Below are 17,024 nucleotides of genomic sequence, written 5' to 3'. Positions count from 1 at the left end.
TTTAGTAAGAGACTCACCTCTTCGGCTTGCTGTAAGGCACGAAGTGTGAAGAGGAACTAAGGACCGAGACATGCATGGATCAAGGGCAGGGTGTAAACTTAGGTAGGAGGGGAGGGTAATGAGGGGCGAAAGTGTGAGTGGAGTTGGGGGGAGGGGGGGCATTGCGGTAAGGGAGCATACCGTGAAAGTGTTGCGTGCGACACGAAAGACCGAGCTATTATTTGGAAGTTTGATGTTCATAAAACCTGTAATGAGAATGTCAAAAAAGAATTTAAGGTTTTTCAGAAATGTCATTCAAATTTAGGTTGGAATTGAAATACTGGTCCAGATGTAGGAATTTTCAGTGGTGTCAAGTAAAGGGCCTTTACTTGACGTTTCCAGTATCTCTATGTCTTGATTTATACTAATAAATTTGTGTTTTAAATCGTGTACATGTTGGCCCACTGTGGAAAACCTGTTGTACATAATTGCGCTAACATGCTCCGCATATCTGATTTTGATGCTCCGTCCACTTTGACCAATATATGAACACTTACAGTCATTACAATGAAACCTGTAGACTCCTGATTTATAAAAGGGGCTGGTTTTGTTTATTGAAGCGGAATTATGCAAGACATCTGTATTTCTGTTGTTGGTGCAGAAGGAGATGTTAACATTATGTTTTCTAAAGATGTTAGTGATGCTGTAAATGTCTTTATTGAACGTAAAAGTTGAAAACATACTAGAACTAGGTTTGTCTTTTTGTAATGTTGATTAGGACGATGCCTGAGTTTGTTAATTATGCGTTCAATAAATGCCTTATTAAAACTGTTAAATCTAGTGATAGAGCGAATAATGTTTAACTCATTATTTAAATTTACTTTGGTCATAGGAATTTTGAAGGCGCGATCGACTAAACTATTGTATTACATGTAATAAATATCATTTTTGGTCCGTATTGATGATATTAGATTGAAATAATAACATTAAGTTATTTATTAGACCACCTAATCAATACAAAATCGTCTTGGATGATTTACATAAATTTGTTAGCTAATGGTGGGACATGTTTCGCCTTCCCTGAAGGCATCATCAGCCATAGTCTTAACCTTAAATTAAAAATAAGCGTTTAAATAACATGTAGTGATGAAATGAATTTTAAAATCTTGAAGAGATTTGAAGTAAAATAACATTAAAAATAACAATGATGGTTTGAAAATACAATGTGATGAGATACAATAGTGGAAGTATTAGCAAAATTAACATTAGAAGGCTGCTAAAATAAGTACAATGGATAAAACAACAGATTGTTATACAACCAGTAGTAAGATTGCATAAAAGTAAAGTTGATAGTCATGGCGGTTATAATTAGACGATGGCGAAAGATCTTATATAATCAAAGTAAAGAGGAGAGAATAAAAGTCAAAGTTAGTCGTGAGATCAGAAGTTCATCATGATCTTGAAGATAAAAGACGAAAGTCAGATGCATATGGTGAAGTTGTAGAACACGTTGAGGATATGAAGTTGGTGATTAGAAGTTGAAGAACAGTTTCAAATAGGATCACTATGGACCATCTCAAAATTTGAAGTGATGTTCAAATGTTGTAAATTGTGAGTTTGTAGATATTCTAGTTGAAAAAGCATATACAAGTGGAATCATTTGACGGTGACAAAGATAGCTTGTAATATTATGAGTTAGAAGTATTTGCAACAGTAGACTTCTTGCTAACACACGTAGCAATCATCCAAGACGATTTTGTATTGATTAGGTGGTCTAATAAATAACTTAATGTTATTATTTCAATAAACTATTGTAGGCGGTGCATTTATGGGTTTGAGGGTGTGATGAATCTTGTCTTATTGTCGCTGTCTGGGTAGATTTTCTATAAATCTTGTATGAGAAGGAAGAGGAAAGTCTGGTTATCGATAAATCTAGGAAGTTAATTGATTGGTTAGTTTCTGATTCTAGGGTGAATTTAATGTCAGGATCTATACTATCAAGATTTATAAGGGTGGCCGGTGCATCAATGGTGCGGTCATCAAGAATTATAAAGGTATCATCAACATACCTAGCCCACAAATCTATATTTGAAAATTTATCATCTTTTTCAACAGACGTATGCTCCAGAAAGTCTAAATAAATATCGGCTAAAATGCCGGTGACCCCATCACTAAACCTTCTTGTTTGCAAATGACATTGTCAGAGAATTTCGAGTCTGCTTAACTGGCTGTTTGTATTTAGGTTCTTTTCAATGAAGGGAAAAAGTTTGTTAGTTTTTATGCTCGGATACTTTAAATGTTGTTAAGATTCTGTAATTTATTTATTTACTGTGAACTGATGATGATTCCAAGGGAATCGAAGCCGGTTTTCACTTAATAAATATTATGTATTATATATTGTGTTGAATGGTGGAGCATCCCTCAATTAATTCCTATTACATAAGTTATACATAAACACGGAAATGAAAATCATAACTTATGAAAGGAGTAGTGTTACAAAAATTTTGCTAACTTGAGGCTGGGAAGACTTGGGAGTAAGCGAAATGAGATGCTAGACTAAGTGGTATGATCTGAGCTATGAGTGGAGAGAAGGCACGGAATGATATCAGTAGACGAATAAGCTTGAGCAGAGCTTTCAAAAGTAGGGAAGATCATAATATGAAGATAAAGTTGAAATTCAAGAGGACAAATTATGGCAAATATTTATTTATAGGGCAAGGACAAGCAGTAAGGGACTGGAATAATTTGTCAAGGATTTGATAAATTTCTTTGAAGATGTTTAAGAAAAAGCTAGGTAAACAATTGATAGGGAATTTGCCACCTGGGTGACAGCCCTAAATGCAGATGATTGATTGATTGATTGTATTGATTGACTGACTGATTGATTGATTGATCAGCAAAAAATCTTAGACTGCATTTCTAAGGGATAAGAACCAGGTATTAGACCCTTCTGTAATGTGTCAAAACCATTAAATGAAATACTTATGGAATTACCTTCTCCTTCAGCAGATACCTCATCAGTCAGTAGCTCATAATGGTTAGCGAGTTTCCATATCTCATTGTTCTGGCCGTGTATCCACTGGGCACCAGCCTCCACCCAGCTTCCGTTTAGTGGTAAGGACAGGATCCGACCTCCAGTATAGCTTTGTGCTGGAAAGATATAGTATCATTTCTCTACTCCACAATAACAACGTATAGAGAAAAAATGTTGGCAAAACCCTAAGGATTTTGTTAAGAAGGAAGCCATACTTTCCAGCTTTTCAGTATTTTGAAAATGCTAATTATAACACATGTATAACTATAATATATGAAGGCGTTTATTTTTTTTTTTCAACCTACGATCGCGCAGGTAAAGAACCACACAAGCTGTGGGAACTGTTCGCGCATGGAAGGTGACTGCGCAAGTCCTCTCCTCTACCCGTGGTCACAGCCAACTTCCTCACTCCAGTGTGAGCCCAGGTATTGGCACGGAAACATAGCCACTACTATTGACGCTCCCGCCAAATGAGAGGTGCGTAGTGTGATACGTTTCCTTCAAGCAGAAGGGAATAGTGCAGCTGACATTCATCGACGAATGAGTCGAATATACAGTCCAAACGTTATAAGTGATGGTGTTGTGCATGAATGGTGCAGGAAGTTCGAAGAAGGCCGGACCGATGTTCACGATGAAGGGGGGCAAGGACACAAGTCTGTCACTACAGATGACATTGTTCACGAAATTGACCAAGAGGTTTGCAAAAACCGAAGGTTTACCATAAGCGAGTTGTGTGAGAAATTTCCTGCAGTTTCAAAGTCATCTGTTTACAAGATCCTAACAGAACACCTGCGCTATAGGAAACTGTGCACCCGATGGGTTCTGAAGATGTTATCTGATGACCACATAAGTCGCTGGATGGCAGCAGCGTTGACGTTTCTTACCCGTTATGAGGCTGAAGGTGGCGATTTGTTGAAGAAAATTGTGACTGGCGATGAGACTTGGGTTTCGTACGTCACCACTGAAATAAAACAACAATCACGCACTCACCAAACAAACGTAAGAAGTTTAAGCTAACCTTCAACGAAAGGAAGATGATGGCTACAGACTTTTGGGACCAAAAAGGTGTGTTGCTTGTTCAGTTCATGGAACGGGGATCTACAATCAATGCACCTGTTTATTGCCAGACTTTACGACGACTGCGGAGGGCCATACAGAAAAAATGACGAGGCATGCTGACGTCTGGAATCCTCTTCATTCATGACAATGCATGCCCTCACAGTGCTCGTGTCACCCAACAACTTCTGCAGGAGGAATTTCGGTGGGACGTTTTTGACCACCCACCGTACAGTCCCGATTTAGCGCCGAGTGACTTCCACCTCTTCCCGGGACTGAAAAAGTGGCTGGGAGGGCAGAGGTTCCATGAGGACGAAGATCTTCAAACCAACGTTCGGGCCTCTCTGAACTCACTGGCGGCAACATACTGTGCAGAGGGGATCGAAAAGCTTGTCCACAGGTATGACAAATACCTCAACCTTCATGGTGATTATGTTGAAAAGTAACCACATTTTTACCTAACATTTGGTAATAAATTCATTTGGATACGTACATCTGTCTTTCATTTATGACCCTCCGGAGGTTGAAAAAAAACCTGCCCTCGTACATGTAAAAAACGAATACACAGTGTTAAACAAAGAATAACATTGTTTGTTCTACAAGAATATCCTCAAATTCTATCAAACTCACTTTAAATCATGTGTATATAGTACAATATTGCTTATGTTGCATAAACTTGTCAATGAATGAGCGCTGGTGATGTTATGTACAAGTGAGACAAACTATGTACATAGTAGTTGAGGACCAGGGGCATAATGAATGATATGGGCCTACCTGCCAAAATAAAAATTTGGGCCCTCTCAAATAAAATGTAAAACCAATAATAACCAATATCAATTTCATTACAGCATGTAAATATTATGCAATATATTGCCAAATTATACACAGTTCAAAAAAATTAGGGAAACATGTTTGTATCGTCTGGTAAGTGAACGTTAATTTGGTGGATGGGGTTCCAATGGTCGTACAGCATACCTTGAGACCTTAGCTACATAGGGTATGTCAAAGCGAAGTTATACTCCATCTGTAGGTGTAGCCATGCATTAAACTGTCAGGTGATCCCTCAAAACAAAGTGAATAGCGGTGTGTCTGTGTGTTGTAAGGTACACAGACTACTGCAGTCATTTGAGCATGTTGTACATCAACCAGCACATCCCATGAGACATCTTAACGAAGTTCAAGTCACAAGAGCCGTCACTTAAATTCAGGAAAGATGGACTTTTCGTCGTGCTGCTGTGGATCTCATTGTCTCTCCATCAGTTATTCACCGCTTGTGGAATCGCTACAATGAGACAGGACAGAATGACCAGTATCTGACCATCTGTGCATTGCGGTGTCGTTCAGCAACTGCCAGAGAACTGCAACAAGACCTCAGAAGAGTCACTGGAGTCACGGTGTCTGACCAGACAGTAAGGAACAGGTTAAGAGAAATGTCCTTACAACACAGACATCCTGTTCGAGTGCCCCATTTAACGCAGCAACATCACGCAGCTCACCTTCTGTTTGCCCGTACCCACGTCAACTGGCAACTTCGCCAATGCAGACCTTATTACAAGTAACAACTCTCATTATTGTTCCGTATTGAAGATGACGTTAGGCATAGATATCAAGGATAATTAAATAAAAAACCACCTATTCAATACTTTCCACGTTTAATGTGGTTATTATCTACATGATTTTATGTAGACTCATTTGGTCAGGTACATGTTTCACCCATTATTTTGGGCATCTTCAGCCTGTAAACAACCTTTAGGTCAAGGTTTGGGACCTTTTTAACTAATATAAACATACTAGTATATACACTATATACAACATATACATTATATACAATATATACAAACATAAGTCAATACAGTAAAGTTTTTTGGTCCTAATCTATTTAATATGGAAAATGTCCAAAACTAAAATGGATCTTCTTTTCGGTGAAGAGGATTGCAAATCGGGGTTTATGTGACCCCTATATCATATTAAGTACTTGACGTATCGTGTCTGGTGACAGGATGTGTCGTCAACAATAAGTGGAGATTTGAACTGATTGTAGGTTGGTCAAGATTGAAAATGGTGGTGACAAGACAGGCGCTGCCGGAACAGACAGATCCATCTAGTATTAACTGAACAAATATTCTTAAGATCCCTCCCAAAGACCAAGCAACACATCAACGGGAACAATTTTCACACAAGACTGTATCAAGTGTCTAGGATGTCTCTTCCCAATTAAGCAGCAGCCTAAAACTATGAAACAGCTAAATATTGTACTCTTGTCAATTCCTTGACGTTACATGAGACCCAAAGTCAAGACGCTAACAGTTTCATTCACAACGTTTTTGACCAGTCTACCTACAACAATCGGCTTTTGAATCTCCACTTGTACACGACAACACATTTAAATATTAGTTACGTCAAGAACATGAAAATGAAAATCGTGGGTCAAACAAGCTCCAGTTTTAATATCACCCCTTCTCAAGAAAAAAGAAGATCCGTTTCATTTTATTTTTAGTTTTGAACATTTTAAGTTAACCAGAACTGCCAAGTTAAAACACATTCAATTTAAATTTATATTTTCAATCTTGACCAACCTACAATCAGTTCAAATCTCCACTTATTGTTGACGACACATCCTGTCACCAGACACGATACGTCAAGTACTTAATATGATATAGGGGTCACATAAACCCCGATTTGCAATCCTCTTCACCGAAAAGAAGATCCATTTTAGTTTTGGACATTTTCCATATTAAATAGATTAGGACCAAAAAACTTTACTGTATTGACTTATGTTTGTATATATTGTATATAATGTATATGTTGTATATAGTGTATATACTAGTATGTTTATATTAGTTAAAAAGGTCCCAAACCTTGACCTAAAGGTTGTTTACAGGCTGAAGATGCCCAAAATAATGGGTGAAACATGTACCTGACCAAATGAGTCTACATAAAATCATGTAGATAATAACCACATTAAACGTGGAAAGTATTGAATAGGTGGTTTTTTATTTAATTATCCTTGATATCTATGCCTAATGCAGACCTGTGTTGTTCACAGATGAGTCCAGATTTTCCCTGACATAGCGTGATGGACGTTAATGTGTATGGAGATGGCGTGGTGAGCAGTAATGTCAAATGTTGTCTAGGAAGGCGACCGATTTGGACAAGGTTCTGTGATAGTGTGGGGTGGCATCAGTATTGATGGCCGTACGGATCTTGTCGTCATCCATGGTAATCTTACCGCTGCGGGGTACATCGAGCAGATACTACTACAGCATGTGTTGGTTGCTGCATACAGTATTGGCCTCCCGACCTTAATTCCATTGAGACAGGCTTGACAGAAGTGTTCGTGGGCATCCTGTTCCACCACAGACTCTCCAAGACCTTGAACAGGCTATCATTGAAGATTGAGACCTGATACCGCAACGTGACCTCCGGCAACTTATATGGAGTATGCCACGTAGGTGCTAAGCTGTGGTAAAAGCTCATGGAGGACATAAACCATTCTGAAGCTCTCCAATTGTGATAAAAATCCACCCTGGAAGACTGTTACCACTTTGTTTTCTCCCCTATTTGGACTTTTCCATTTGTGTTCTGAAAATGAACGCGAATCCAACGAAGTTCTTTTGTATACTTCAACGGTAAAGAATAAAGGTTTAGTTGGTAGTATACCTGGGTGTGAGGTATTGTTTTGCGGAGCATGGTGTTTGTTCAAAAACATGTTCACTATTGTAAGATTGTTGAAAAATAATGCATAATAGGTTTTATTTGACTGCCTCCATGGTTTAACGGCTAAGTTGCTGAACCGTACACCACTTAGTTGTTCGTACTTAAAATTGGTTTAATTTTTCAGTAACTGCAGAACTGTACACTCTAACCATTGGTTACAACACAAAAAAAAAATATACAAACAAAAATAAAACCTGTTCAAATAAAGTTTGAAAAATGTCAAATGGCACAAGTGATAAGCATATTATTAACTTCATGCAGAGAGAGCTTGTTTGAAATGGAACTGACTAACTGTTAATATACTGTATACACTTATTGGCATTATACATTGTTGAATAAATGTGTGATAAAAGTTAAATGTTCAGCAAAATTTGTGCATAATACGATCTCAGATGCACAACACATCAAGAAAGTATCATTTTTCTAACAAAAATATTATATTCTGGTGTCAATTTTCATTGCTATAATTAATTTCAAATAATTTGGTGCAGGTTTTGTCACAGAGTTGCAAGAGATGGCAAGGGCAAGCAAATGTTAATAGCTATGTTACACTCAACACAATTATAATAACTGTTGCTAGATGCAAACAAATGGCAATTCCTCTATGTACAGGATGGGCGAGAAGTCCCCGTACCCCAGTAACTGTTTGGTATCAAATGTTATTTATGCAGGTTGGTAGCTATATTATTTCTTATTAATTGTTGGAATTAAGTGCTGGAATATATACTGTCGCAGTCGAGTGTTAGTGTGAAGCCATGGCAGATGTGAGCGGTAAGAGTTACATAACTAAGGAGCAGTTAGAAGCAAGTGTGTGGGTACATGAATGGCAACACATAGGGCAGACAATGAGACAGATTATGGGAACATTCCAAGAAAGATTTAATGAGGCTCCACCGTGAAAAGCTACACTAATCGATTGGGACAGAGGTGCATTTGCCTCAGGCAGTGTTAAAGACAGGCCGCGGAGTGGAAGGAAGAAGATACAAGAAGAAACCTGTGCTGAACTCTGTGTTTCGATTGAACAATATCCTATGAAGTCCACATGCAAAGGTGCTGGGAACTTGGTATACTGAGGACAACAATGCGAGATTACATTAAAACAGACCTTAAGTTCAGACCTTTTCGACTGACGTTATCGGACAGAGACCGGAATGAGCACCGTAGAATAACACCCATGGTATCCCCTGCCTGTTGTAACTTAAATTTGGAGTGTGGGATGGCGACCACAGGCCCCTTAGCTTAGTCCTGGCATTGTTTCCACTTACTTGTGCCAGGCTCCTCAATTTCATCTATCCTATTCGACCTCCCTTGTTCTTTTCCGACCCCGATGTTATGAGGTATAGAGGCCTAGGGAGTCTATCATTTACACGCCCTTCATGGCCCTTTTCTTTCTTTAGCCAATACCTTCATTTTTCGAATTGTCGGATTCCTTCCATTTTTCTCTCTGATTAGTGTTATATAGAGGATGGTTGCCTAGCTGTACTTACTCTTAAAACAATAATCATCACCACAACCACCACTGAGTGCGTTTTAGCATGCCGTCCTTTGTTAACTAAATTCCCCAAAGCAGTGAGCTGTACAAAGGTTATGTTCAGATGAATGTGCTATTTAACGCAGCTCATGTGCTAGAAATATTGTCGTGTGGGCCAAACAGAATCCTCATTACAGAGTTGAGTTTAAAAGGAACCTGCCTCACGTAATGATATGGGCAGCAATGACATCACATATGCTTGGACCATACTTTTTTGAAGGGACTGTGAATGGTGCAAATTATTTACACGTGTTACAAACATGGTTAACACCCCAGCTTGAGGAAAGGGGCCTAACAGAACGCATATGGCTGCAGCAAGATGGAGCGCCTGCTCACTACGCTCTTGCAGTGCGTGAGTCCCTAAACGAACATTTCCCAGGACAGTGGATAGGTCGTAGTTCACTACCAACACCAGGTCCCTTGAAAGGGCCACCAAGAAGTCCTGACCCTACCACACCTGACGACTCATTATGGGGAGTAATTAAGGCACATGTGTCTGCATGTTGTTATGCTATAAATAAAGAACTGCGCAATGCTGTTCAGGATGCATTGCACACTATAACACCGGACATGCTCAGAAACATGTCAAGAAGAACATGGAGGCATATAGAAGTGTGTTTACAGCATGATGGGGAACATACAGATATACTGGACACTTAATACATAAGTAACATAACCTAAATAACTTTTGATACTAAACAGTTACAGGGGTACGGGAACTTCTCGCTCACCCTGTATAAATTATAAATCAAACTCTTTAGACTGATTCTTCAAAACTGCCCCGATCATTTCCATGCAGAGTGACATTAGGCTAGATATATACACTAGAGTCCCGTTAATCCAAACCCCATTAATCCGAAAGTCCGGTTAATCCGAACTGAAATATGACATTTTTTAAAAATCTCCTTATTGAAATGAAAGAGCATATTATAGAATGAAGATTTACTTGCATTTTATTAGTCATATTTTTCTAGAATAACTCAATGTAAACATAATTACACATCATAAACCATCAATCACTGGTCGTTTATCTTTACAAAGTTCGTTAGTTTCTTTTGCCGTAGTGATTGGAACCTACTTGAAGATGCAGTGTTAAACCAGCATATCATAAACTTCACATCAGTGAGCGTAGCAGCGGAGTGTTGCTCGACGTAGCGTACGGCAAGTTGTAAGGTGGCTGCGGCATCTGAATGTGACACTAGTTGTTCATTGTGGTCTTCTTCGTCATCACTTTGCTCCTCATCAACTCCAGATTCTTTATTTACCATAGCCACAATATTTTGGCCTGTTTGTAATTGATGACAGTCAGCTTCCATCCACTCGCTAATGTCATTTTCATTGTCATTTTCTCCTCTACAGGTTTGTAACTACACTATTGTAATTTTATACAGTATTTTATGAATGTAACTGTTAAAGAATGGACATTTCAAATTACAGTAAGTAGTGTACTGTATTGTAGAAAGTATTTTCTTCATGGCATGTTCGTTCTTGGCTCAGTCCGGTGGTATTTGGAGGTGCTCAAATACATCAGCCTCATGTAAGTAGATTTACTGGCGTGTAAAAGAACTCCTGCGGGAGAAAATCCTGGCACCTAGCCGTCTCCAGAAACCGTAAAAGTAGTTAGCGGGACGTAAAAACAACAACATTAATATTAGAAAACCGGGCGAGTTGGCCGTGCTCGTAGAGGCGCACGGCTGTGAGCTTGCATCCAGGAGATAGGGGGTTCGAATCCCAGCCCTGAAGATGGTTTTCTGTGGTTTCCCATTTTCACACCAGGCAAATGCTAGGGCTGTACCTTAATTAAGGCCACGGCCTCTTCCTTCCAACTCCTAGGCCATTCCTATCCCATCATCAACATAAGACATATCTGTGTCGGCGCGACGTAAAGCCCCTACCAAAAAAATAAAATTAGACAATATTTTCCGGTTAATCCAAAAATTTCGTAATCCGAATAGACTCCGGTCCCAATTAGTTCGGATTAACGAGACTCTGCTGTATATATATATTTGCAAGGAGTTTGTGGCCCCTTAAAGGCCTGGGCTCGCCTGCATTGAAGGTCCTGCAGGACCTAACGTTATGCCCCTGTGGAGGACTAGTACATATATACGCATGATTTAAAGTGATTTGATAGAATCTGAGGATGTTCTTTTAGAATGAAACATATCATTCTTTCTTTAATAGTGTGTATTCTTTTACAGGTATATTATAGTGTTATATGTATTATAACTAGTGTTTTCGACAGATTAGGAAGCTGTAAATTTACAAAAACCCTAAGGACTTATAAATATCTCAATCTCAGTGCAAAACTGTAATTAGGAGTCTCAGGATGAACTGAGAGAATAATTCTAGAAAAATGTTATTCTGATAACACAGTATTGGTATAAATTAACTCAAGCTTAAATAAGAACAGAAATTGGGTAATCAGTGCATTCAACATTTTTTATTTATTTATCCATGTTTGCCTCCATTTCAAGCCTTCATTAGTAAAAACATTCTTTTGATCAATTTGGTCCATGACTAGTTATACAAATAAATTAAATTCACAACAAAAACAATCAAAAGGAAAATTATAGGTAGTGAAAAGAAAGAGTATAGCCTAAGAAGTGCAACATGTGTCATGAGCTGACAAGGTGGGAAAAGAAGGTGCACAACAGATCATCTGCATACTCATCACACATTGCTATGATGAGTGAAAGGGAAAATCCGAGTTGCAAAAACATATGATTATATCTACTTTCAGGTCAACGGTGGCAGCATTTCTGAAACAGCACAGTTTGTGAACTGCCTGCATGCAGCTAAGGTGAAATTGTACTACGAGTGGATAAATGACGTGGAAACTGTGCGGCACCATGTGGGGTTAACATGAGGGGTGAAAACCAGTTATGTTGGTACTTCAACGTCGAGAGACATGCTACAGTGGAGCAGCTCACTCTCAAAATGAACAAGGAGGCAACCAGACATTTGCCTAAAATGACAATTCAACCTGAAACCTAATGTGTATGGAGCTTCGAAGCAAACAGACTGTCACTGCACTAATGCTAACAAAGGTGCACCAGAGGAAAAGGCTTTAATGTGAACAGCAGTACCAGAATTGGACCTTGGCTGATCCCAACAAATGCCATTTTCTGCTTCACAGACTGAATGAACATCGGCATGTAAAGATAAATACTCTTGGCCGCCTTTTGAGCAGACTAAAGTGGAAGAGAGGATATAGGCCAGGGAAGACGCGGATGAGAGGGCCTGCGGCTACGGTGTTGTCACATGGTAGTACAGGAGCAAGGGCGCGTGCGTTTCATGCCTACTATCAGCATGACTTTGCCAATGCAGAGCTGCCATACTTACTCCTTAGATGTCTTGACCACGTGGGTGCAGTTACTATCATAGTCTGTTTAAAACAGTAATGAGAGAGTTTTATCTCTGTGCTTTGCTATTAAAAATGTGCATACTGTGTGCTAATTATTAATTCTTCGAGCCTCTCATACATTTGTTGGTTTATTTTAATCTTACTCTTTCTCATTATGGAATATTATTGTGTGTACATAGACCTTTGTGCAATGGATCTGAACAAAACTCACCAGATTGTTATTAGTTAAAAAAGTAACACAAGATTCTTTTATGTCCGGTGAGAGAGAAATGATTCTGTCTGTTTATAAACATTTCCAAGCAAAAACTATTGTTGGCAGGGTTACTACCGACAGACTTCTTCAGCCAGTGCAATTCAAATACTTGGAGTTAGGTGGGGCATCATTCCATTCCTGGTCTGGTCTTCGACTGGAATCAGGCCATATATTTAGATAATAATACAGTAGTGATTGATAAATAATAAAATAATTTAGGCCTAATATATATTACAATAATATATATTACAATAATAATAATAATTATAATATTATATTATTATTATTATTATTATTATTATTATTATTATTATTATTATTATTATTATTATTATTATTATTATTATTATTATTATTATTATTATTATTATTATTATTATTCAATGTGTGTAATGTTTACTTGCAATGCAAAATAATTCATTCACAATCCTTTAAGCGTGAAATTGTGGTTAATACATAATTTCAGTAAATTGATTATTTTAAGATGGAGCTGTTAAGTGGTGGTATGGGACTCCACTAATACAAATTCTTTTAAATGTGCTTAAGTTATAATCGGTGAACTGTACCGAATCATAGTGCTACAGTACAATTTCAATCCCGTGCCAGTTCATTTGGCAACCAAGGCAAGTGTGATGAGGCAGTGACGTTACTTCTGCTTTAGTCTGTTCAAAAGGTGGCCTGGAGAATAGAAACAATGGAGGACAAAATCCCTAAAACCATTGCTGGAAGATGGCAGTATGGTATGTTCTCACAATCTTCTCTAGGATCATCCCTCCATGAGAAAAGAACTCTTAACTGATTTGGTTATGAAACCATCTTTCCTGATCACATTCACCCTCTCTGGGATGGATCAGTCTTCCAGCATGACAATTAGACAGGTCATATAGACAGAAATGCCCAACAGTGATTGGAAGAGAATGGCCAAGACTTTCAAGTGCTGCTCTGACCCTCTAATTCCTTAGACTTTAACCTAATTGCAAAACGCTGGGACCACTTCAATCATGTTCTCTGTATGCATCTTCCCCTTGCCACATATGCTCCATCAGCTGTGGAATGTGCTACAGGCAGCATGGCTTCAGATACCCATGGCAATATTGAGTCACTCCAAGCTCACCTAGCTATTGTCCATTCTGTACACAGTGATTAGGTAGATATTAGCCAGTGGTCATAATAATGTGACTCAATTGTATATTATTTGAAGATAATGTCATAGATTTCTAGGAAAACCAACTTAGTCAATTTACCTTCTAAAATAAGGACGTTATCAATTCCTCCTTCCAGAAGTTTTCTAGCAGCCGCAAGTCCAGAAATTCCAGCACCAATTATGATTACATCATAGGAATGGTTTATCAGTGAATGACAGCTGAAAGAATTGTCATAATTTTTACTATATTAATATACATAGAACAACAAGCATAGACATAAAATTGAAGCAGTCTTCAAAAATGTTTGGTAGGGAAATAATTCCTCCTGTGCTCTAAACAAGTTGCATACATAATTTTACTGATTACCATAACAATAGTATCAATTCTACGGGGAAAAAACACATTAAAAGGGAGTAAGGTTATGTATAACTTATTATAATTATTGGAATTCTTAGTTAAAGGTGTTAAAGTAAGTATAGTACGCGAACCTTTTCTTGATACCAAGTTCTGATTCAGCACTAGGGAGCTCAGGTATCAAGAAAAGATTTGCATACTTTATGTACTCTTTGGTAGTATATACCATAATTGTGTGTCTCTTTACTATGATGTATAATAGGCCGTAAACTGTCAAGGGGAACAGAAATGATATATTATATTGAATCGTTCATTTTTCTTTTTTCTTTTTTTTCAGTATATGGGCCTCTTTAGAATAACCTGGATAAGGTTATGTTGAAATATCTTCCTTTACGTTCTAGCAATAAAAAAGTCATATGTTTTAAATCTCTTTGTATTTGAACAGGAAATAATCATGAACTTTGTGAAGGCAGCAATGTAATACAGAAGGCCATGAAGTGTTTGGTTAAAATAACATTATTCCAAAGCATCCAGAAAAGGCCTACTTCTCAAACACAAAACTGTTTAGAAAAATTCCTACTTTTTGGTAGAAGATAAAATGATTTATATTGTTGTAGAACCAATTGTTTAATTGTGCAATTAAAATACATCATTGCCGGGCTGAGTGGCTCAGACGATTAAGGCGCTGGCCTTCTAACCCCAACTTGGCAGGTTCGATCCTGGCTCAGTCCGATGGTATTTGAAGGTGCTCAAATACGACAGCCCCATGTCGGTAGATTTACTGGCACGTTAAAGAACTCCTGCGGGACTAAATTCCGGCACCTCGGCGTCTCCGAAGACCTTAAAAAGTAGTTAGTGGGACGTAAAGCAAATAACATTATTATTATTATTATTACTATTATTATTACAATACATCATAAAAATCCATTATTTAAATGAACAATTAACATATTTTTGGTATACAGTAATGATTTTATGCAATGTCATGAGTACTGATTTATTAAGACCAACTATAATGAAAATAACCCAGGTCGAGTGGCTCAGATGGTAGAGTTCTGGCTTTCTGAACCCAAGTTGCCAGCAGGTTAGATCCTATCTCAGAGAGTAGAGCCTTTCAGAGCCCACGTTGGCAGGTTCGATCCTGGCTCAGACATTAATATTTGAAGGTGCTCAAATATTTCAATTTTGTGCTGGTAGATTTACTGGGACATAAGGAACTCCTATAAGCCAAACTTTACATCACCTTGGTATTTCCAAAAACTATAAGAGTAGTCAGTCGGGAGTAAAACCAATTACATTATTATGAAAATTAACAAGAATTATTTAAATACATTTAGAAAGAAAATCAATTATATAATCCCACAGTCCAGATTCGTTTTTGTTTTCAAAACTTGCAGTAGTAGTCTATCCCAGATGTTATCATAAAAATACAATACGTATTGTTCAAATATTTAACTGGTTTATCGTTTTAGACTCAATTAGGATTTTTCCAACTTATTGCTTGCTCTTGATGCATTGTTGAAGAATGTTAAACTTCCCGAAAGGGAGTGGTTGTTTCACACAAATATCCATACAAAATCTGAGACTTCAACTATACCTGCCTTCTCTATGAAATATTGAAGTGGTTGAAAATGTAGGAGAGAATGCTTGCTTTCTGTCTGTTCCAAGGAGTTTGGTTTTTTTGGAAATTCACACACTAAAATAATTTTACCCTGGATCAGTGGTAGAGGAATAGTGCCCAGATCCCAAGACTGCACATTCAAATCCAGCATATGTAATTGGATTTTTGAGGGATGGAAAAGAAGTCCATCAACACTCCACATTGTACAGTGTTGGCATGTAAAAGATAATTGGCGAGGCATTCAGAGCCAGCGCTGTGATGTAGGAGTAACGTGCGTGCCTCTTACCTGGAGGCCACAGGTTTGATTCTCAGCCAATCCTAGATTTAAATTTTAAACCGAATATTAATTAACGTTATTGGTTTTACATCCTGCTAATTGCCAGTACCGGTACTTCTATGGTTTTCGGAGATGTTGAGGTGCCAGAATTTTGTCCTGTGGGATATTCTTAAGATAGCAATAAATCAACCAACACAAGGCTGGCGAATCTGAGCACCTTCAAATCCCAGCAGACTGAGCTGAAATCAAGCACGCCAACTTGAGCTCTGAGTGTCAGTGCTCACTCAGCCTCATGAGACCAACCGAGGAGCTACCTAATACAAGAGTCAGTGGACCTGGTGGCAAAAGCCAAGTAATATGACTGAGGATATTGTAACACTTGGAATGGGAATTATTCTTGCTCAAGAGTCTCAAGGGCGACAACCAAAATCTTGAGAATTTTATAACCCCGCATCAAGTCAACATGTAAAGTGCTGCACTATCTCTGCAAGTGTGCAAATCATGAGGTGTTTTCAACATTTTTAACGCAAGGGACTCGAACTGTTTAAACCATGACATTTTCAGTCAATATTTTGAAACGTGCACAACATAGAAGAATTTCTTGCCTTCAGAAAATCATATATTGGATTTGTTAATAACGACTTACTTTGTTAAGAAGGAAGCCTTTGTATGCTGGAGTGGAGACAAAGCAGG

The 17,024-nt window shown here is 38.1% G+C and overlaps 1 protein-coding gene across 1 annotated transcript in view; it reads right to left on the bottom strand.

Moving 5' to 3' along the window:
- Positions 1-17,024, bottom strand: part of LOC136857345 (uncharacterized) — a 280,832-nt gene that overhangs the window by 50,774 nt on the left and 213,034 nt on the right. The window contains exons 9-10 of the mRNA XM_067135953.2: positions 14,179-14,297; positions 2,974-3,129 (exon numbers count right to left, since the gene is read on the bottom strand). Of these exons, the coding sequence (XP_066992054.2) occupies positions 2,974-3,129; positions 14,179-14,297 (275 nt within the window). The remainder of the gene's footprint in view (positions 1-2,973; positions 3,130-14,178; positions 14,298-17,024) is intronic.

Source organism: Anabrus simplex, chromosome 1, assembly GCF_040414725.1.
Source record: "Anabrus simplex isolate iqAnaSimp1 chromosome 1, ASM4041472v1, whole genome shotgun sequence".
Classification (NCBI taxonomy): domain Eukaryota; kingdom Metazoa; phylum Arthropoda; class Insecta; order Orthoptera; family Tettigoniidae; genus Anabrus; species Anabrus simplex.
The sequence above is the reverse complement of the archived record's forward strand: the minus strand, read 5'-3'. Positions and strand labels throughout refer to the sequence as shown.